General features: G+C 38.7%; 1 protein-coding gene across 1 annotated transcript in view; it reads left to right on the top strand.

The window, feature by feature from the left end:
• b4galt5 (UDP-Gal:betaGlcNAc beta 1,4- galactosyltransferase, polypeptide 5) overlaps positions 1-23,833 on the top strand; it is a 43,450-nt gene that overhangs the window by 10,958 nt on the left and 8,659 nt on the right. The window contains exons 2-4 of the mRNA XM_032576064.1: positions 19,647-19,766; positions 20,390-20,503; positions 20,763-20,890. Of these exons, the coding sequence (XP_032431955.1) occupies positions 19,647-19,766; positions 20,390-20,503; positions 20,763-20,890 (362 nt within the window). The remainder of the gene's footprint in view (positions 1-19,646; positions 19,767-20,389; positions 20,504-20,762; positions 20,891-23,833) is intronic.

The following is a 23,833-nucleotide window of genomic DNA, read 5'->3' on the forward strand; positions in this document are numbered from 1 at the left end:
TATTTAAATAAACACATCAAAATGGTTACTTCTGCTTCCGTCTAGACCCTTTCTGGTTTTGTGCGTGGCTCTGCTGTGATGCTGCAGCCAAGCTTTCCCAAATGCATGAACACAGTACACAGTCATGTGACCCTGAGCATTCTATTCACAAAGGAATTTGGTTAAACATCAATAGAGCAAGAGTCCACTGCCCTGTTCTTCGATTCTCTAATATCCAAATATCTGTATTAGGAGCATTATTTTTTGATGCATGCTTGTCTTATTTTGAGAACTACTTGATCTGGGATTTTTGAGAAAGATGTCACATCACTGCAGTTTCTTTTTTCTACTGTACACCTAATATGACCCCAGATTTACGATGTAAAAGTCATTTGTCAGCACAACTGAGAATCTTGATAACATAATGTTTTTGAAATTCAAAATAAGAGTCTCGAAGATAGAAAATGTGCTCAGCTTAAAGCGCAAACCTTTTACTTTGCAGGTTTATATCAAAATCTTAGATTTACTTTACCAAATCACATTTAACAAACCAAATCACATTCTAACCAAAACTCCGAGTTTACTTATGGGATATCTGTGAAAGGTAGAAATTATCTGTCTTTTTAAAATAAACATTAAAATACAGTTTTACAGAGGAAACACTGTCAAAAGTATCACACATTTATTGTTAGAATAGCAGGGTTTCTTCCTGACCAGAGCTGTGTAAACTGTTCTTTCTCTTTAGAAGTGAACACAAAAATCTTTGTGAAATCCCTGTAAAGTTTTTTTAGTCACACCTTTTCCTGTAGTTTTTAGCATCTCTTTTTAAATCACGCAGGGCATTGATGTGACAGAACCCTTGTTTACTTATTGTTGCTTTCCCATTCTTAGTCGATAATGACAATGCACCAAAGCATTTTCCCCTAACTTTGTTCTTACTTTACCAAAATCAGAAATTGCATTGAACAACATACCTTTTTGAAAAGATCAGCAGCACTTTCCTTCATTGATGTGCATTTCACTAAGGTGTCCTGCTTTGCATATATTCTGAATTACTTCCTAAGGTTTTACATTGTGTGCTGTACATATAGCTCCATGCAGTCAGCTTCCATCATACTGACTGCATGTTCCTGTAATAAATATCATTTAACCGATACCGCAAACACTGCTGATTCAGAGGCTATCCTCACGCACATAGCAATCATGCTTTTATGTTTTAAACTGCTGTCTGTAAGATGACCCCTATCCAGCCGCTGTAGTCTTGATATTTGACCGTAGACAGATGGCTGAGCTGAGTGTGGAAGAGCTGAGGGGGTGGAGGTGTATCACTGCTTAGACAGAGAGGGGTGAGTCATTTTAGAGGTGGACGTGGGGTCTCGTGTGGAGGCTCTAATCATTTATGTAACCTAATCATCCTGAGGAGATCCCCTCTCTTTGTTAACCCATACTAAGCCTTCCTTTGTTATTGAGATGGTTACCGTGGTTACTTTTTAGTCATGCGTTTGAGGGGTGTCTACAACTGCGGTTTGTGATAAACTGGTGAACGTTACTGATGTTGCTGGTGAGGCAGAATCCAAACACAGTGAGACGATGGAGAACTGCTGACGGTCAGGAATCTTTATTGTGAGGTTTTACACCTAGCCCTCAATAAATGTTCACTGAACAATCTGTCTAATCCTTACTTAGCTTCCCGTGCTCTGAACAAGCACGGGAAGCCTGATGTTTGCAAATCTGCTGAAAGTATAGGTTTCTTTTGAAGCACTATTTGAGCACCTTTACACATGGCAGTTTGCTTCATTTGAAGAAAACACTTTGTCCATTATCAGCGTTTTTCATCTCTACATTGAAGCACCACTCCTCCTTATAATTGAAATCAGTGCCTTTGGAATGATAGCCAGGGTTACTTTCTGAGCATGGGGCAAATGAAATAAAAACTGCATGGTCCAAAAAACAATGTGAAGCTTGAGCAATCTGACAGACAAGTTTAGGCAAGCATTAGTTTTTGATAACAACTTCATGCTCCCTATTGTGTTTTATGTACATGGCTAAGTTGCTAAGCTGCATTTGGATGTAAATGCATCCCAGTAGATTTAGAAAATGAGAATTAACACTGCATTGTTCTGCTTTTTTTCAACCTATAATTGTCAAAATGAAATAAAGGCTAGTTTTTTACTAAAGTATTCTCTTAATCTTTTTCACTTACTGAATCTTTAACTGTCCATGGGCAAGTTACTGGTTCAAGTTTTTAAAAATATCTGTTTTAAAATGACTACAATTTAAGTATTGCTCTTTTAAGTGTAAAGTTCTTTTATTGAGATGCCTGAGAGAGTGCTGAAGTGTGTTTTCTCTGGCTGTACAGGGCATTAAGTAATGCACTCCTTCCCCATCCCCCATCTGGTTCTGCATGTTGTTGGTCAACTAGCTGAAAGAAACTACTATCCAACAGAGACATTTGGCTTTTTGGTCCCACGTTGAGATCACCACCCAAGGAGCACCACCCAAACTCATAATTTTTATTCTACAGGTAATTCTCCTTGAGAAAGATTTTTTAATTTCCAAGAGAAACCTGTTTAAATATACTGAAGAGATAACAGTACTACTAAAACATTATAAAACAAGATTCCTGAAAATATCAAATAAAAGTAATCTGAGCAGCATGTCTGTTAAGGAGCAAATTGCAGGCTGGCTGTCTGATAAACTAGCTAATGAATTAGCTAACATTAATTATTATATTTGTGTTACTTTTTAGGAACAAAATGTCAAAAATGTGCAATATTCTGCATAAAACACACTTGTATACTACCACGAAAATTTGTGGTTTGATTCCGTATTTCCACAAGTCAGTGTTTAAAAAAATCCTACAGATACAGATGTTACAGACCTCTAATAATCAATCAGTATTATTTTAGTAGCTGTAGGACTAATTGCACTTTTCTTTTAAATAAAAGTGATGTATATATCAAATTTGTGTTTAAATACTGTGATACCGTGGTATTTTACTCATCCTACCATAAAAAACCTCATAATATTTCGTTATGAATATTGTGAGGCTTTCAACTATAACAGTTTTATGTGGACCGACTTGTTTTGGTTGAGTTTTCCTTCGATATCTTAGTTTCCAATCTTTTCCCAAATCCTGACATACTCTGTTATGCTCTGCGAATTTCCTGTGGTGACAAATGCAAACAAATCTGCACAAAAACAACCTACGTAAGAGCTTGATTGGAGGGCTTCTCTGACTAAACCTCAGGAGGGCAGAGCGTAGCCGTGGAAACAGTAGATGTAACATCACTCAACAGTACAGATTGAATTGGTGCTAATGACCTGCACTATACAGAACTAAGGTGTGATGAGAAAAACAGCCACCTCTCCTCACCTTAAAAATTTTTGAAAGGCGATGTGAGAATAACTGAAACTGCAAACGCAGATGCATTACTTAGAAAGACAGACATCCTGCATTGTTGTTCTGTGACTTCATACTCCCTCGTTCTTCTGTTATCTTACCTGTTTGGATTTCACTGATTCCTGGAGTTAAATGAAAATATTTGGTACAAGACATGCAGTATGCAGTCTTAACTTGATGGTATCTCTCATGACATTTGAAATTCAAATGGAGATTTGCCTTGGTATCACTATTTCAAAGAGATGAGGTGTTTGGCTCAACCACATTGCTTTTTGCAAGATGTATTAAGTTGACCAGAAGCACTTAGGCACAGAAGCTATATGGTTATTTTGCAAAGAGTTAAATTTAATAATCCATTGGGAAGGGCTCGCTCCACTGAGTGTAGCTTCTGTGGCAGTGCGGTATACTAGCTGCCTGCTCTGGCCCATTTGTTCAGTCAGCAGGAGTAACCTCCAGCTGTGAAAAGACCTCATCTTTCTGCCAGGGGGATAGGAATATAAAGGAAGCAGGGGAAAATAAACAGTATGGTATGTGTGGTTGGGAATGGGATTGGGAGGAATGGAGTATAAGCAGGGGGCAGGGTGGTTCATCATGTGGCAGTTGTGTGACTTGTGTGGCTCTTGAGTGTACCTGACACATGTCCTGTTAGCACTCTGCAGGCTGAGCCTCTACAATATTACAAGAATGTCCTGGAGGGCAGCCAACTGCAAAATCAGGCAGAACTGGACAGAAGGGTGCGGCATAAAGCAGGAAAAGATTTGTACAAACAGCCCCTTATTTCCAGGTATTAATTACCTGGGTTTCTTAAAGCAATGAAGCTTTGGAAACTTATTATACAATTTGAGATCATGTGGATAAACTGGTTTCACCAAAGCTGTTTTTGTGCCATGTTTTACAATAGAGATAATGAATGAACGAGCTGAGCAAGGTTAAAAGGGCTGGGCCGGTGGATAAAATTCTTGAAAAGAGATATGGAATGAGACAAGATGAGTCAACTACGGAACAAGTTAACGAAGGGTTTGAATAAATCATAAGTAGAGTTATTGACATGTCGTAGCATACTGCTGATGATTGTTGGAAGTTCCTTCTACCTGCATTTGAGGGAACCATGCAGGTGAAACTGAAAAATTCCAGATTGTGGAGAGGCAGTGGAAAACTATCCAGCCTGTTTTCATTATATTCTCTCAATTTTGTTTTTGATACGTGTAAAAATTTAAATATACTTGACTGACATTACCTAGATTCAGAATTCAGTCCTTCTAGTGCTGTAAAATGTGAATGTTAAGTCTTATCACTCTGTAAATAGTGTCCTGTTATGGAGGGGTTGTACAAAATAAATCATTAAATAAATTGCTTAGTTCATTACAGGGTCGCTGATTTTGTCACAAAGCTGTCCCTGTGTGACATTTGAAGTTGTTGTAATAAAAAAAAAAAAAAAAAATCAGTTTCTTAAAGTTTACAAATAACAGCTTCAGATGAATAACTTTGAACCAGAACAGTATAGTAGTTGACTCATTAGATCAAGAGTGGCCAACTTCCTGTTACACAAAGGAAATTAGATTGGACTGCTGCCTCAGCCTTTTTATAGAGCACTTTTCTGTAATGGATGCAGATCATAGTTCCAGACATCAATTAAATGGAGCAAAAATATAACAGATTTAAATAAGGTAAATAGTAAGGAAACTAATTGCACATAAAAAGACAAGCAAATAAGTAAAACATTTACTTTTAAAATATAAAAGATGATCGTAACGTCCACTTTCCTAATGTCAGTATATAATTGTTACAATAGGCGCTTTTCCACTGAGTAGTCGCACACTAACCCATTAATGTGCGGTTTGGATCTACCCCAGGCAGTGAACTTCTACATGCGCTCTATTCCTCACTATTGTGGGCGGGTCGTGAGCATGCAGCAGCTGTGGTGAACTCTCTCGGTTAGAGGCGCTGTAGTGGAAAAGCGCCTTATGTATTGAAATTTTTTTAAATCATTTTTATACAAGTAGCAGTTCCTTTTTACAAATGTGGATTGTTCAAATTAGGTGTCAGTATTCAATACACAAGCTTAGGAGAGAAATGGCATGGAACATTTTTGAAATACTTGGTAGGTTATGTAAAGCTACAATCCTCTGAAACCCACTTTGGCTATTTAATTTTTTCTTTAAGAACTAAGAACTTTTTTTCTTTTTTCCTTTCCCCTCACTATTTTTTAATCCTCACTGTAGTGAATTTGGAGCAGTATTTTGAAACTTAAGACAAGATTAGGTCAAATGGTGAACAGTTTTTTGCAATTTATTTGCCAATATCATGGCTAGCAATAATAAGACTTCAGTGATGCACACATATTTTTTTACATCTCACAATCAAGGTCCCAACATAGAATGTAGGTTAAAGTCGACCCACTTATAGTATCCACCTGATCCACCTCAGGAGGATGTAAGAAACCCTCAGGAATGATGAACTGTAAGGGGTAGTTTGGTATTGCTAAACAATTGTGTCTAAGTGAGGTTAAACAAAGGAATGATCTGCTGGTGCAACCAGAGCAGAGGGGCACTATCTTCACCTGATATGAAAAATATATGGAACATAATCCGATGCACATAAAATGTATGGATGACTATTATGACACAGAGGTTAAATCTGTGTCAATCGTCATTTTAAAGCACACATGGCACTCGGTTTCTGTAAATTGATTGGTGTAATTTGAAATTACAATTCGATACGTATCGGAGAATTTCCTGGTTGTGAGTTTATTGTGGAACTATGATCTGAAAAGGGGTAAAGACTTAAAGATCAAAAGGATGAAACAGAGCAAATGCAGTCTTGATGTGTCACATGGAAAATATGATTTTCTAATTCGAAGCACATGGCACTCGATTATACACATACATATAACTTAGTGGGCTTTACATTATGAATTCACTGATTGGGGAAAAACAAGTTTTTAAAATTCCGATTCTCTGACCACTAATCTGGGGCAATCAAGCTAAAAAAATGGCTACTTTGACAGCATGTTTACATGTGCATCTTTAATTAAGAGATGGTTGTTTCTTCACGATCTTCTACTTGTAATAGCTTTTTTCTTCTTTTTTGTTTTGCAAATATTATCCACATCTGAATTGCATGTTTTGGTGGAAGAAATTACTTTTCAACCATGGTTCAAACCTGCGATAAACACTGGCACAAATGAGTTAACATTTACACAAATAACTCCCCGCATTTCTCTCTGCAGTCTTTTCCACGCTATGTTAATGGATAATAGTTTTTGTCAGGAGAAGAAAGCTTTTTCTAATTCTCCCAGGCTTACACATACATATGTTCACACAGTCTTTCTGTCCCTGTCTCTTCATCTCTCACTTTCTTCCCCTCAGATCTGTTTCCCAGTATTTGCTTGCAGCAGAGTAAAAACAGGGGGCTCTGGCACTGCTGTGCCATTTATGTAATTCTCTTCACCATTTCTGGACCTTGTGTTTCTCTGCCATGCAGTTGCTCAGTGGCCATCATGGAAGCATCACACATGCACAAACTGATATGGGCAAACACACATTTAGGACAGCAGAGCGGCAGACGGAGGGGAGAATATGACATATGTTTAAGCTCATGCACATATGGAGATTTGAAAGTTATAGGATCAAGAGTAACCAAGTCAATTAAAGTGTAATTTTTTTATGTGCTTTTATTTTTTTCTTCAATTTTACTTATGTTAATTCAAGCATAGCTATTTTTCTCTTTTGACTGTTGTTTTTTAAATATGCAAATCATTGTTTTCTATTTACATTCCTACGCTTTTTTACATCTCTGAATGCACACCTGTCTCATTATGTAATAGTGGGAGACTGTCTTTCAATATGTGTCATTGGAGGGATGCACAACAAAGCAGAAGAGACAGCTAGCTAGCACATGCAATGTTGCTGAAATGGCTTAAAAGCAGTAACCCTTTTCACACAGCTCTTGATTCAACTTGCGAGAAAGCATTTTATGTTGTGAGAACATAACATGCTTTTTTATATGACTGCAGTGCAACAGAAAGTGTCATTTTCTGATTTTGTTTCCTTGCAATGGAAGGTGACTGGAGCTCTGATAATTTAACAGTGATGAGAGCCTCCTTACTATAAACTTTCCATGACACACATTTCCATTACAACACACCTCAAGTTGCAAAATACCAGGTTATTGGAGGTTATCAGGCTAATCCCTTTGTCCGTTCTTTGGTGTACATCATTATCAGTGGGAAACGATGACATTTCAATTGAGTTACACCCAGATGTTAATATATAACAAATTATTTATTTGCTTAGGAGTTATCTGTATGGAAACTTAGTCATTTAGTGTCACTGATTAACCCCGAGTCATTCAGTATAGCCTTAAAAAATTCCAAGGCGAAGAAAGAATGAAACCTTTCCAAAGAGAGATGAGACTTAACAGTGCTTCATAACATGTTGTAAAACATCCATTGAGTCTTGGACATTTTTTCATGGAATGGTCAAAAATAATTGTTTAAGCTCTACAGATGTGTTTTACTCTGTAAATAACTGCCAATAGTTTATTTAACCACTATTCTAGTGAGGTTATTTCTGGTATAGGTTTAAGGCTTCTTTTTTTTTTTTAAAAAAAAGGTTTTATTGGCTCTAGGGGTGTTCATTTGAGAGTGGTCAAACAGGAAAGCAGGCTGTGAGAGAGAGGAAAGACATGCGGCAAAGGTCATCAGGCTGGGACTTGAACCCACAATGGCCATGTCGAGGACTAATGCCTCGGTATTTGGGTGGTGCGCTACCCCCTGCTCCACCGCAGTTTTGTGATTCTTACAACCTAACCAAGGAGATTAGTTTTAATAGTTTTGTTGTATTTTACATTTAAAGAAATTTCACATGAACACCCACTGATCACATGGAATCAGTCTAGAGTCTAGACTGACTGTAGTAATTTGTCTTTTAGTAGGGATCTAACATGAATTTTTTTCTCAAATATTGCAACAATTTGGTTAGTATTTTCTAGGCTTCCAATAAAGGAAGTTGCATCTTTGTGTTGACTACACCACAGTTTATTGTCTGGAAAGTATTTCATAGACAATTTTGGACTGTAATTCTTTGTAAAGGGTCACCACTAATGATAGATTTAGGGCTGTGTATAAACAACTATTTTAGAAACTGAGTTTAAAGTGTTGCCACACCTTTGACACATTTGGTGGCATTTCTTTCTGACTCAGTCCATAGCAGCAAATAGCACTTAGCATTCATCAACAGCTCATCAGAGGAAGTAAGAGCGTTGCGCACCACAAATTATCATTTGCTGTTTATTTTTGTGCTAAGTACTAAAACATAATTTATCGAGGCAGATGATTTGTGTAAAGGAATTTTAAAAATCAAGGTTTTCCAATCATTCTATAAATCATTACAGTCTTAGATAGATTAAAAACGTTTTTTGCTAATATCATTCAAGACTAATCAGGTCTTAATCAGGTTTATTTTGCTGCAAGACAAATCCAAAGAGTAAAAGCTGCACATTTATTAATAGACATATACCACTGTTCCTGACCTGCTTTCTCGTTTTCAGTGGTTAAAAAAAATAAAAAATACTCACTACATTGATCCAGTGGTGCAACTTCCTCAACTTTTCTTGTCAGTGATGTATTTTTACCAACTGGAGTTTCTGCAGCTCATCATCAATCTTCTTCTCTTCTTAACTAATTTAAGAGGACTTCTATATCTCTCAGTCAAAGCATCACTTAAGATTTAATAGTTTGATCACTGGATTTTAAACATGAAACTACATCTGCAGGTCCAGCCAGACTCCACAATTAACTTGTCTTTCACTTGTTGATGTGCTTCAATGCTAGGCTAACATTAGGATGTTGAGTCTTTATTTTGACTCAAAACATATTTCTGTTCCAGAAAATCACTCAGCATCATAAAAAAGGAGCATATATTGTTACAGCTGCTGAAAAGGTCACATGACTTAGACAAGAACCCTCTACAGCCTCTCTCTCTCTCGCTCGCTCTGTGAACTTTACTGCAGAAAGTGAAAATGAGATGATACTTTAAGTGAAATTTCTGGATATAATTGACAGCATACGGGGTGTTATTTATTTACAGTTTTGCAAGCCAAGCACAAGTAAAGACACAGTGGTTATTAAAAATTAGCTGTGCAAAGCATGATTTGCTTTGTACAGCTGATGTGCTCTACCATGATGAATTACTGTATATGATACATAATGTATCATACTGATACTTTTTTGAAACAAAAAGTATCAATTTAAGAAAGAGAATTGCTCCCTTTTTTTTACTTTTTAAAACGCATTTATGTTTTTTACAGATGAGCAGAAGAAAGCTTTTCTCAGAGACCTTCTGATTGCTGTTTTTTGCTGATGGCATGTTGTGTTTTAACTTGAGGGTTTTATTGCCCACACAATTGGACTTCCCTCTATGTTACTCCTGCAGAATTAAGTTGACCTGCAATGGCAGACATAGTGGAAGAATGTAACCCTTGGTTATGTAATCGCTATCTGCAATCTCACCCTTGTAGAAAAAAAATGAGAAAAAAGTAGCTAACTAAATGTATTTGGGCAATATGGCTTTGAGAGTGTTAGGTTCACAGTTTATGGAGTCCTGTCAGTACTATAACTGTGTTTGTGCGTAGCTTTACTTTGTTAGGTTTGTGGGTGGAGGTAGCTAAAAGCAATGTGATGTTAACCGGCAGTGTGTAATATAAAACTAATTTAGGGAGGGAAGTGCCTACAGTTCTCCCGGATGCTTCAGCTGTTTTACCTTTCAGTGGACTTATTGGAGTTATTTAAGCATACTTGACTCACCCCACGCAAGCACGAATATGATGGACTTTTGATTCACTTGAGTCAATGTCGATGTGCAAGACTCAAAAAAAAAAAAAAAAAGTCCTCTAAAGAAGTTGTGGTAGATCAGATGCCCCATTAAGAACATCTTGATAGTCTGAGTCAAGATTACTTGTGCAGGTAGCGAGTTAACTCAATTGCAGAGTGAGCATGGAGAAATCAAAGGAAGAACTCTTAAACATGAGGTACAAGAATGGCTGAGTGACATTGTGTTTCCAAAAAGAAAGTAGGAAGAGGGTGAAAGAGTATTGCTGTGCTAGTAGTTTGAAAGCACTTCAGGAAGTGGGCAGTCAGCCAGCAATTCTGTCATTTCTGTGGAGATAAATGAACACTCTGCATGTCAAGAAGACATCTGCTCTCTCAGAACCTTGTCTCTTTTGTCAGACTACCAATGGTTCTGGCTCTTTATCTCTTGCCACCCAGTTTGCCTGTCTTGTCCATTTCAGAAATTGAGCTTTGCTGAGAAAATTTTTGGATTGCCATGCACATGAGAATTCTTATGAATGTAGACATGACTTTACTTGCAATTGTTGTTGTAGCCATACACACATGCTTTTCTTTTCAGTCAATTCAGACAGAATCTGAAATGGGTGCATGCCAGCTGGCCTGTGTGTGCAGAACAGTGGTGGGTTTGGAGGAATCCTCATGATTCACGCATGACTGAATGTCATGTGACCACAACTTGCACTGGACTTATATTGCCTGTCATAGCTGCTACTACTTGTGTTTTATTTGTGTAGGCTTCAGGAAACAGACGAAGGTTAAACTAATTTGCTCATAAAGTCTCTGTCATAAATGTCCTCTGGCCCTGTCAGTACATCAGTGCTAATCCAATGTTACACCAGCTACATTTTACAGTAATAATAAGGAATGGACCTATATGATATTCTTTCTGTGTGATAACTTCGAGTAAAAAGGCCTCGCTATATTTTTAGAGTTTACTCAGAAATGTAAATAAGTAAAATATGAACTGATTTTCAGCAACAAATATTTCCAAATCCTCTGAAATTATATAGCATATTGATTATAGTAGTTATGATATTCTACAGTATTTGTTATCATGGTTTTCATTACATACACTTAAAGAGACACATTTTTTGAAGGCGTTTATTCAAAATACTTTTGAATAATAGGTCCCTTAGCTATAAGGATATCCTATCACTGTGAATTCCTAGAAAAATCAAGATTGTCAGAGCATTGAAAAGCTAGCAGCAAGTATGACTCATTGTTTGAGCTAGTTTTACTAGTTTTGATCAGTTCTACACTTTCACAAGACTTAAGTTTGATTCCAACTTTTGTTGTACAAAAGTGAAGTTATTCTGGCAGATACTGCTGTTCGCATCAGTCCATCTAATCAGCTGATTGTGAAGCTGGATTAAAGCACAAGAACATACCATTTCTGTTACACATAGAGAAACATATTTCAAAATCCAAAAGTTCACTTGCTGTTGGTGAACTTAGAACTGACAGATAGCATGTAGCATAAAGGGGACTGAAAACAGCTGGCAACCTCTGTCAAAATAGCATGTACTTAGCAACACAGATGTTGTTCAAATAAGAAAATAGAAACAAACTTAATAACTGTCTTGTGATAGTGTAGATATTTTATATTTGCTAATATGGGCAGTGAACATGAATATCTCTTAGTTTGTTTTTTTACATTGCTAAAATCAGCTAAAACAGAGATTCATCAGGTTAGCTCTAAGCCTTCTACTGCTCTGAAGAAGTATTAAGTTTTCTACAATCTGCAATATATATATATTTTTTTGCAATAGAACAGTAAATATTGCTAATCACATACATTTCCCCCTTATTATAATAATGGAAAAATGTAATATCCTTCTTCATATAAGCTGTAAAGCAGTTTGAAACAGGTTGGTGGAGACACTGTGTTGCTACTGTTTTTTCCAGACAGCCAGAGAAAACCGGTCTCTAAGACTCTTTTCCTTGCCTTTCAATAAAAGAATTAAAGCCATAAAGATGTTTTTTCTTGCAACTTTTAGCTTAACTTTAAAATCTTAATATTGCTTGATACCAGTAGCGCTCCCTTGCCCAGTAACAATAGTAGTGCTTCTAGGAGTCATCGGGGGTTGTTGCCTGCAGCATGTACTATTAAAAATAGTAACTACCAAGAACACTTAGACCCAAGGTTTTTCTGCACAGCACCACACTACAACACAATTGCATGTTAGTGTTTTCAGTGTCGTGATGGATCGGTATGTGTGCCTCAAATGGCAATTTCTTCGGGAAAGAATTACAGATGCCACACACGCTTATGTTTACATAACCTGTAGCTACCCCCTGACCATATGAGCTCCACTGTTACCAATAATATTGTACAAACAATATCTAATCAGGGAGTCAAACATTTAGAAATACCAGAGGTGCTATCAGACAAATCTACAAGTAGAAGTAAATGTGTTTCGGCACAAAGGCTGTGCTTAGATTAGGAATGTTTTTCAGAACTTTTTCAAGAGAATTTCACGCAGGCTCCACCCTGTAGGATGTCTTGGCTTAACATATCCTTGTACTTCTCAGAATCGCTTACAGAACCCAGAGAGTCTCTGGTGATGGTCAACAGTGAATCTTGTAAAATGAATCTGAAAGGTTTTGCAAAATGTAACATTGCCTGCAAAAAGGAGGATGTTAGCTTTAAATGGTTGAACGTGGCAAACAGGATGTAAACTTACCTCTGTGTTTGTCTGTGGGACACACTGACGTAGAAACCATCAGTCACAGGAAACTGGACAACCAGAAGCACAAACTAAAACATCCTGTCTTCATGTTTTCATTTGACCTTTGAACTATAGGTTTTTGACAATGGATAGGATAAAAATAGCAGTACCCCATACTACTTCTAAAAAAGCTATGGTTGTTATTTTGCTTTGGCCAGTAATGAAGACCACTTTTTAAAAATCAATTATTTATGCTGCATGTGTCAACCTCCACAGCAGAGCAGCAGTTGGGTCTGTAAAAAGTAAGCAGCAATGTTCTTCAGAACCCTGCAAGGAGTTATAACACTGCCTTTTATAACATGTCCTCTATTCCCATTCTTGGGGTGTTTTGATGACATTTGTTGAAACAAAACTCAATCCGTACAGATACCGTCCCATAATTATCAATTTGAATATAATCCACCTAAGATCAGACAGTCCAAGGCAATGTTTTGGCATTCTGAGTTGACGGTCAGTTTTTGATGGTGAAAACCCATTGAGCTTTTATAATTGAAACCAACATTGTGGAACTACAGAAGGCGTGGATTGGAAATTATTGGTTTGGATCTAGAAAACTATGCATCAATTTTGTGTTGAACATTTTGCTTTTTAAAGGATAAAGACCATTTGAGGTTTGTTGCAAAATATCTTTGATTTATAAGAACCCTAATCCTGCATAGTAAAACGTCCCTCCACAGAAGTCTGAATTTTTTATCATAAAGTCCTTTCTAAACATACTGTGGCTAGAAGGTTGCATAGTTTTGGCTTGGCTGTGTAAAAAGGGGGTTGTGATTACTAGCTGTAAGACTGAACAAAGATGACACATAGGAGGTGAATGTCAATGCTCCAGATTTGATTTTAAACCTGGGACCATCAGATGTGGGATTTGCGCAAAATGACATTTTTGTGGGAAATAAGGAGTCGAAGAACTAGTGTATATATTAAAATGTCAAATATGTAGCTTTATAATTTCTAGTTCATTTTGTTTATGAAATAAAAAAAAACCAGAATATATATTGGGGCTTTTATTTTAAAGATTACAGGGAGGTATGTCTCAGATCATCTGATGTATTGTAGGCAGACCCCATCCATTGTGAAGTTGGTAACAAGTGAAATAGACAAACAAGACTTTTTGAAAGACCTCATACATTCAGATGCAATTTTACGTCCTTGGCATTTGCCGCTAAGCCACCAGTGGCAGTTCAAAGCAGGTGACTAGCATAATTCCTTTTTGATGTAATACAGTAATAAAGTTAAATTTAAGAGTCAATGTAATTGGTGTGATTTCACTACCTTCTGATTGTGGATGCAATAAAGTTCTGGCGACACTGGGTTTGATGGACACTTACAAAAAAAGTTTGATTGCACTGTAGTCATGCATGTTTTAATGGTAATTTAATTTTAAAACAATAATTCCATTGATGGGAAATTTAAGCTGTAACACCTAGGAACAATTTAATCTCTATAGTACTTAAAATCTCAGAGCGTTGGTTTTGCATTTATTGAGAATCTGATCATTCAGCATCTACAATAGTTCATTGAAGTGAATTGTGTAATATATGAGTTTCAACAAAATTGAATATCCCTCTTGGAATAATAAAGTATTTTTTTAATAGAACTGAGTCAAACAGCTGCAGGATGCAATTATTGATCCAATAAGGACACTAGCTTTCTGTGCCTCATTTATTTTATCTAGAGCAGCAATGATATGCATAACTCCCCCAGCTAAAACATGTTTCTTGTGTTATATATATAAAAGAAGAAAGAACTTACCCTGTCATATGCCTATCCCAACATCACAGGTGGATCAGTATACTCGGCTCGCAGCAGTAGGACCTAATTGTGAGGGATTTACTCTTAATGCTTTGAGTAATAGCCTGTTTACTTTCCAATAAGGTATTGAAATTGACTTGCTTAGTCATCGATAAGTTATGTAATAGTGATTTCTGATAGTGTAGATGACAGCTGAATTAATTACACCGCCATAATATACTCTCAGGATTCACTCAAATATGAAGAGCATGTGCCTGTACTGCATGGAGTCCTTCTCCTCTGATTATCTCCTTGAATGTGTGGATCTGTGGGTGTCACTGATAGACCGCGGCATTAAACTGACCCTCTCTCAGAGTGACAGCTTTAAACCCTCAAAGCTATGAGAGTGAGCATGGCATGTGTGCCCACAGAATCCAATTCAGCCTGGAGTAAAGAAGAACTGCCTTTCAGCTCTTATCAGGGCGCCAGCAGAACGGGACAGATCATCTCCCACTGCTGAGTTATCAATGTAGAGTTAATTGCCTTGCAGAGAAAAACAGGAAGATGCCATGTATCCTGTCTTTTTCATTGTTTGCCGACATTTTTTCCTGTCTTTTTTAACTCTATGTAGTACAGCATTTGGACTTGGTCTTTGCTTAGAGTTGTCCCCATGAGCCTGCAAACCCACTCTTCAGATTATTCACTTAAGAAATAAGAACAATTACGTTTGACATAAAGTGACACAAAGCAGCACTGAGAGAAGAAGAGCGATATGGGGGCATGGACAGATAAGTGGTACGAGGACGTAATGTAGAGAGAGACAACAAAACGAGGCACGTGGACACCATGTTCTGTGAGCTGTTGGAAGACAAGGTTGTTCAAGGTCTACTGCCATTCTTGATGGGTTACAGTGGGTGTGGGAGCCTGATGGGATAAAACACACTAGCGGTTGGCTAGTCCTTTCAATCTATAGGTCTTCATATTGTTTTTGCTGACTACAGTTCATTAAAGTGCTGCGCGTGTATGTGTGTATTATATGTCGAGTGCTAATGGCCTTGTGTTGTAGCCTATTATGTTAGTTTCCTCCAAGGTCCAGGTCTCCCGTGTCTCATTGCATCTGTCACAGCTTCTTGGCTTTAGTACGTCAGCAAGAACCATTTCTTCAGAGTCTGGAGGGAACATGGTGAAGTGCGAGAAATTGCAAGCCAACTGCCTTGAATATTGTAGATCACCAGTTCTCAAGTTTTGTTTATATAATTCTTTTTGTGTCATCTAAGCATGTACTTAACTTTTCAACTACTGACATTTAAAAGTGGTAAGAAAACAGAACTTCAGCTTTTAAATTTAGTTTTTTCAGTGTCAGGATTGGTGTACTTTTTTACTCAGAAGTTAAAGGAGGAAGGCTCAATGAAGTTGGATTTGTAAGGGAAATGGAACTGGTTTAAATCCAGTATTTGTGTCTCTTTAGGAAATAAACGTAACACTTGCTATAGAAATATGGCATTTATTTGCACATTTGATAGCTTGTATGTCTATAAAACTTTGAAATTGTAAAGCTCTCCAAGAACTATACCAGGAATTAGTTTCCGATGATTACTGTTGGAGTCAGTCTTTTTGTTCCCAATAACAGTAGGATGTGAATGGGTATACTTATATACTCTTGATACTTATTAGGTTTTTAAAAAGTTATGAAGTTTCCAAATTACCGTATTTATCTTAATGCAAGTTATAAAGACTTAACTATAATCAAGGTTTCTCTACTAGGTATTCAAATACTTTTAGATCTATCTTACATTTGTTGATCTCCTATGTTTGTTTATTTATTCCTTCTTCTTTTTCTGTCTTTTTTTGGGTCACATGGGATGTCTGTAGCTAAAGCCGTCATCAATAAGTTTGGAAACATAAATGTAAACGTTTGAGATGCATGCCAGTAATTTGAATCTGTAAATTAAATAAAATATTAGTTATTTTTCATAATTCATGTAGATCTTGATTTTGAGTCATAATGGTCTCAAAAGTTCTTCAATAAATTGAACTTGGTGAAAGAAGAATTTCTGTCTTTGGGGATATATTCTTATACAGACAGATTAACTGGGTAAAGGCTTTGTATGTTTATTGGACTTGCCTGGAGACGCTAGAGATCTATTATCAGGTTACCCTACGAATACATTTTGCTAAACATATGCAGCATATGGAGATTTATATATGTGACTAGCAATTGTTGGCTTTTGTCAAATTTATTATTCTTTACTTATTCACAGTTTCTCCAGTCTTAGAAAATCTATGAAGAGTCTCAAAGCATTGATTCCTCACACACTACAGACGTTGTCTTACTTTGACCTACCTTCACAAATTGAGCTCCATCTCTCCATTAAATAGAATATTGCTTCACTTAGAGCTAGACTACTTGATAGAGAGATAATAGAGTCTCCTTTGCCTAATTTGATTATATAAAATACAAATTAACAGTGCAGTTCGCTTATCACTTAGTGGAGGAATCAGCACACCTTAAAGTTTTAACTGAAACACCATAAGTTTGGAACTCATTCCCGGATCCATGCTCAGACTGCAGTGATGAATAAGTAGCGACCAGCCCTCATTTTAGTTTTGCAGTGTTTGAGGTCCTGAAACAGTTTTGCTCTGACCTTATCTTTTGAGTATCTTCAATTTGAAACAAGTGATTAGTTGTTTTTGGTTGTGGCTTAATAGCACTGCCACACAGTTAGCTAGCTTTCTATTTACACTCCTCAAAGTATAAGGGAATGCAGCCTAAATAATAGTAGTGGTACTTGTACCACAGTGTGAGAACCTTGAGAGCAGATCAAGTGTAGAGTACATGTCTAGAACCACTTCAGAAAGTCTACCCCACTATTCTGCCACCAGAAAAGACAATTATTGACCTTCAGATGTTTTTAATAGTGTAAAAAAAAAAACAACAAAAAAAAACACACAGCTTCAGTTATACTTGACTCTGCAAATGTCAAAGCGTTTTGGCAATGTGCTCCATCTGAGTGTTCAGGATGTATGTAGGTCAGGTTTGCCCTGATAGGCTAATATATAAATCTCCATATGCTTGGAAGGCATGAGAACGAAACATGTCAGAATATGTCTGCGCCTGCCCTAGGCGAAGAAGTCTCTCAGCGATTTTCCATCATATGCTGTCTCAGAAGGTTATCTGCGAGTTGTTAAATGCAGTTCCTTTTTTACCCTCACTGGTTTCTAACGAGCAGTGAACAACATCTTTTCTGCATGGTTCCCTTATTTTTGTCACCATCTACCACAGATTCTTTGTTCCAGCTGCTCTGTAGCCTTTGCATGCTGCGGACGTAAAACAGGAACATTGATTTTAGTAAGCGCTTTGCTGCTAGTCTTGACTCTTGCAAGCCTGGCAGTTTGTATAAAATAAGATGAATGTGATGGAAACTGTAATACAATTACTAATGACAAATCACATCCCAAGGATTTCTGGCTCAGCAGTGCTTCACTTGAGTTCGCACACACTGCACTCGCATGGACATCTATTGTACTGAAGCGTGTAGATCATATTGGGATTGATTTAACATGAATGCTTTTTTTTTTTGTGCCGGTGATTGTGCATAGAAAGTAGAATCAAAAGGACCAGGATTCTTTAATGTGGGAGAACTTTGGTTTTCTGCATTTTTGTAGCAGTGCACCACTTGACATCTACTGTACTTCTCAACTGCATAAGTCAATGGAGGAACTTAATGTTTTTGTTTTTGTTTGTTTGTTTTTTTTTGCTTTTGTTCTTCCTGAAACAGCTTAAGTGAACAAAAAGTGCAGAATTTTACTATGGGGGCGTGCTGTGGTGGCGCGGGGGGTTGGCGCGCCCCACGTTTGGAGGCCTTGGTCCTCGGCGTGGACGTCGCGGGTTCGACTCCCGGTCCCGGCGACTTTTGCCGCGTGTCTTCCCCCCTCTCCTCACCCTCCTTCCTGTCTGCCTACTGTGGAAAAAATACGAGCCACTAGCGCCGCAAAAACTCTTCGGAGAAAAAAAAAAAAAAAGAATTTTACTATGCATATATATTTGCTTGCAAGGTTTCATTGGAGCGAAGGTGTGGTTTTATTTTCCGTTAAAACGTTGACTCATTTAGACCACAAACCACCACTCAATGTTCCACTTTACTGCTTCTTTCTTCGGGAGGCTAACCTTTGCGGTGGTGTTATGTAGGTCAGCCCAATCTCATCAAGTGGAATCTGCTTCTTTGAAAAAATATTGTCTATGACAAATGCTCTCCTAAAAGACAATTTCCTAAAGACACCCCCCTAAACATCCCCTAAAAGACATGGGGTGAGGTTTCATAAGATTTGAAATGGCATTTTTTTAAAGGCATCATTTCTAAAAATACCAAAAAACAAAAATGGCTCCTAAAAACTTTTATTGGCTTCCACATTCATTCTGCCTCTTTCTCTTGCTATTTTTTTTGTTCCCTTATCATTTTTGTCCCCTTTTATGTTTTCCTATTACCATCAAAAATATACTCAACTATTTACAGTGTTGAATGGAAAAGGTGGTGCATCATAAGATGAAGCGCTCCCATTATCGAGCACTGAAAGCAGTAACCAGTCAGTTAATTTAGCTACATCATCTCAGTCTCTTTGATTCCTACTTTATCCCTTTTTTAAAAATTAACCATTCAGTTGTTCCCTTTTCCTCCTTGGTGTATGCTTAGGAAGTTCTCGTTATTGAATCATCTCTACACACAATATGTTTGTGCTTAATATAAAGGACAACTTTCTTGCGCAAAGTACACACGAGCTTCCTTAAATATGAGTATTGACTTTTATTGTTCAACAGTATGGTGACTAACTAAAATGAGGAAGGTCTTGCACAAGATAATAAAAAGGGAATAAGTGTTTAGCATTTTTCTTGTATTGTGACCCTATCTGAGTGTAATAATTTAACTCAACTTCATTTTCTCTCTCCTGCTTACAGTGAATGAGTATGTGTTCATGGTCCAAGCTAGAGGCATCCAGATTAGAGAAAACGTGAAGAACATAGGGGCTCAGGTTCTGGAGCAAGTTGTGAGAGGGGCCTACAGCATCAATGGCACAGGTAAATACGTGCGCATACAGCCATATCTTAATGTCGATAGATTTTCAATAATTTATTTCAAAATGTGATACTTTGCTAGAGTCACTAGGCACAGAGTGACATATTTCAAGTTTAATTTTCTATAGATTTTTATTGTGATTTCTTTCAAGATTATTTTTCAGTGTTGAAATGATGATATCAGTTGTGGTTAATCAAAAGCTTTAACTCTCCTCTTTTTCTCCCCAACACCCTCTCTGAGCTTCAGCATTTTTGTAACTAAAATCTAAATTAGATGTAAATATTTAGGGAAGTGAACGTATATTGAACTAGCAAAGCATACAGATGCATTTGAACATCATTGAAAATATAATTTATTTTATTACGTCATTTGAATAAGTGGATCTTTGATGCTTATGTGCTTATGTCTGTCTATTTGGATGATTGTGGCTTACAGCTAATGAAGAACCAAAATTCAGTTCTCAGAAAATAAGAATACTTAATTTCACCAAACTATGTTTAATACAGAAATGTTATCGTATGTCTTACACACAGCCATGTGGAAGAATGATAACTTAACAGTTATTCAGTAGAAAGATTAGGTTTCCTTTGATGTCTTTTTGAAACTTGTTCATTTGTGGCCCCAGATTATTCCTATGACTTCAACGAGAGCGAGAGCGATGCTCCTCCCACCACTTACCTCCCTGAGGGTTTCACATACCTCCCTTCGCAGGTTTGCCCTGAGAAGCTGCCCTCTATGAGTAAGCACACTGTTGACATTTTGGATTAGACTTCCTTTTGCTTACAAACTGAGTACACAATTATTACATAATTATTTAGAAATGTATGTCCAAATTTGCTCAACTTCATTAATATTCCTTCATGTTACTTTGATCGTTTTCACTTCTTGTCTTTCTGCTGACTTTGTATTCTCCTCTTTTCTTCCACTGTTATGGCATTTTTTGCCTCCTATAATCTCTGACTTTTATTGCTCCTCTCCCTTCCTCCTTCCACTCTCAGAGGGCAGGTTGGAGGTGAACATGAGTGAAATATCTCTGGAGGAGGTGGAGAGGTCCTTGCTGGAGCGAGAGCCCACCATGGCTCTGGGAGGCTTCTGGAAGCCCAAAGACTGTTTACCTCGCTGGAAGGTAAGTGTGCTTGTGTGTGTGGCACTCTCAAAAGCAGAGCAGGTTGATGAGCATAAACTGACTGGCCAGTGGGGTTGGCAAATGCATGACTGCTCCTGTTTGGGGCACAAAATGTTACTAAAAGCGTCTTACAAATTGTTGGACTTGTTACAGAATTGCTGTTCATCCTTTCTGGAAGGTCCAGATAGAATATTTACTGTGCTATCCAGGCACAGCTGCCTTCCTAAGCAATTCTGCTCAATTCTCATTTGGAAATATTTCTCATCATGAAAAATACAGTCATGGTAAAAAGTAAGCGCCACCAATCACCTGTATTCGGGTACCTAATGTAAGCAAGCTACAGGGAACATGTCTCTACAGCCAACCTCAGGATAATTACAGGAGAAGATAGCACAATCCATTTGCCAACTAAAATCAACATGTTATGCTTGTATTCAGTCTGTGTACATGTCAGAATGGTAAAAACTGTAAAATTCTGCAAAATAAGCTCTTGAGAACTTCAATTAAATCTATCAGATGTGTACAACAGTGGTATTTTTTGTAAGGGTATTACACCAAATAAATGCTATACACATCAAAATCATGGCTGGTTGATTAACTAGATCTGATTGTATGCATTATTTAGCCTTAAGCTGTTATTAACCCCAATGCTCAAAGTTTTAGATGTGCAAAACCAAACTAAAAATCCTAAATACAAAAAAATAAAATCTGAACTTGAATTGTTTCCTCTGTAGTACACTGGAGCCAACAGGCAGAAGCAGAACTTGATAAGAAAAGATTTCAAAAAGATTCTATCGATCCATCCTTTTTCTTCCGCTTTATCCGGGGTCGGGTCGCGGGGGTAGCAGCTTCAGAAGGGAGGCCCAGACTTCCCTCTCCCCAGCCACTTGTTCCAGCTCCTCCGGGGGAATCCCAAGGCGTTCTAGCCGAGAGACATAGTCCCTCCAGCATGTCCTGGGTCTTCCCTGGGGCCTCCTCCCGGTGGGACGTGCCCGGAACACCTCACCAGGGAGGCGTCCAGGAGGCATTCTGACCAGATGCCCGAGCTACCTCAACTGGCTCCTCTTGATGTGAAGGAGCAGCGGCTCTACTCTGAGTCCCTCCTGGATGACCGAGCTTCTCACCCTATCTCTAAGGGAGAGCCCAGACACCCTATGGTGTCCCTTATCCCTTATCTATGGACCATAGATAAGGGTGGGAACATAGATCGACCGGTAAATCAAGATCTTTGCTTTTTGGCTCAGCTCTCTCTTCACCACTGACCGGCATCCTTCCCCACCACCGGAGCCAACTCACCACCAGGTAGTGGTCAGTGGACAGCTCTGCACCTCTCTTCACCCAAGTGTCCAAGACATATGGCCGCAGATCCGATGAAACAATGACAAAGTCGATCATCGAACTTCGGCCTAGGGTGTGCTGATGCCAAGTGCACATATGGACACCCTTATGCTTGAACATGGTGTTCGTTATGGACAATTCGTGATGAGCACAGAAGTCCAGCAATAGAACACCGCTTGAGTTCAGATCGGGGGGCCGTTCTTCCCAACCACGCCCCTCCAGGTCTCACTGTCATTGCCCACGTGAGCATTGAAGTCCCCCAGCAGAACAAGGGAGTCCCCAGGAGGGACACTCTCCAGTACCCCCTCTAAGGACTCCAAGAAGGGTGGGTAATCTGAACTGTCATTCGGCCCGTAAGCAACAGTCGGGACCCGTCCCCCCACCCATAGGCGGAGGGAGGCTACCCTCTCATTCAACGAGGTAAACCCCAACGTACAGGCGCAGAGATGGGGAGCAACAAGTATGCCCACTCCTGCCCGACGCCCCTCACCGGGGGCAACCCTAGAGTGGAAGTATGTTCAGCCCTTCTCAAGGAGACTGGTACCAGAACCAGAGCCATGCGTCGAGGTGAGACCGACTATTTGTAGCCGGTACCTCTCAACCTCACACACTAGCTCTGATTCCTTCCCCACCAGAGAGGTAACATTCCACATCCCAAGAGCCAGCTTCTGCAACCGAGGATCGGACCACCAGGGCCCCCTCCCTCAGCCGCCATCCATCACACATTTCACCCGACCCCTTTGGCCCCTCTCATAGGTGGTGGGCCCATGGGAGGGGGAACCCATGTTTCCTCTTTGGGCTGAGCCCGGCCGGGCACCATGAGAAAAAGCCCAGCCACCAGGCGTTCGCCATCGTGCCCCCCCTCCAGGCCTGGCTCCAGAATGGGGCCCCGGTGACCCGTGTCCGGGCGAGGGAACACCAAGTCCAAAGTTGCCGTTCATCATCGAAGTCTTCAGGCTGCGCTTTGTCTGGTCCCTCACCTAGGACCTATCTGCCTTGGGTGACCCTACCAGGGGCATGAAGCCCCGGAAAGCATAGCTCCTAGGATCATTGGGGCACTCAAACCCCTCCACCACGATAAGGTGGCAGCCCAAGGAGAGGGCAATCAAAAAGATTGGTTCCGCTTTAAGGTTGCAACACTTCTCTATTAGCATTTTGTAAAGGGGATGTTAATCAGCTGGAGGTTGAACTGTTGAACTGCATTTGGTTTCTTACATGCCCTATTTTTTTTTCAATCTCTGATAGCACAACACAGCTACATCTTTCCAGAAAAGGATTCATCTAGCCTGTGTTTCACTGGAATTATTGTAGAGCGTAATTAACCAGCATTAAATTGTTTTATATGGTCTGTGCACTTTGCTGTTTATGCTTTGATGGAAAATTATGTGGCCAATCAGTTTGCCATAAAAAAGGAACAACTCACACACACAGTACAAGAAGCAAACAAAGCAATTATACTTGACTCTAAATGCAAAAAACACATTACTGTTTGATTTGAAGCAAGCCTTCTTTTTTTTTATTTCAACAGAGAAATCATGCCCTCTTCCTTTTGTATGTAATTCTGCAAACTGTCAGATAAGCGATCAGTAATTTGTTAGTAGGCAA

This window comes from Xiphophorus hellerii, chromosome 1 (assembly GCF_003331165.1).
Source record: "Xiphophorus hellerii strain 12219 chromosome 1, Xiphophorus_hellerii-4.1, whole genome shotgun sequence".
Lineage (NCBI taxonomy): Eukaryota > Metazoa > Chordata > Actinopteri > Cyprinodontiformes > Poeciliidae > Xiphophorus > Xiphophorus hellerii.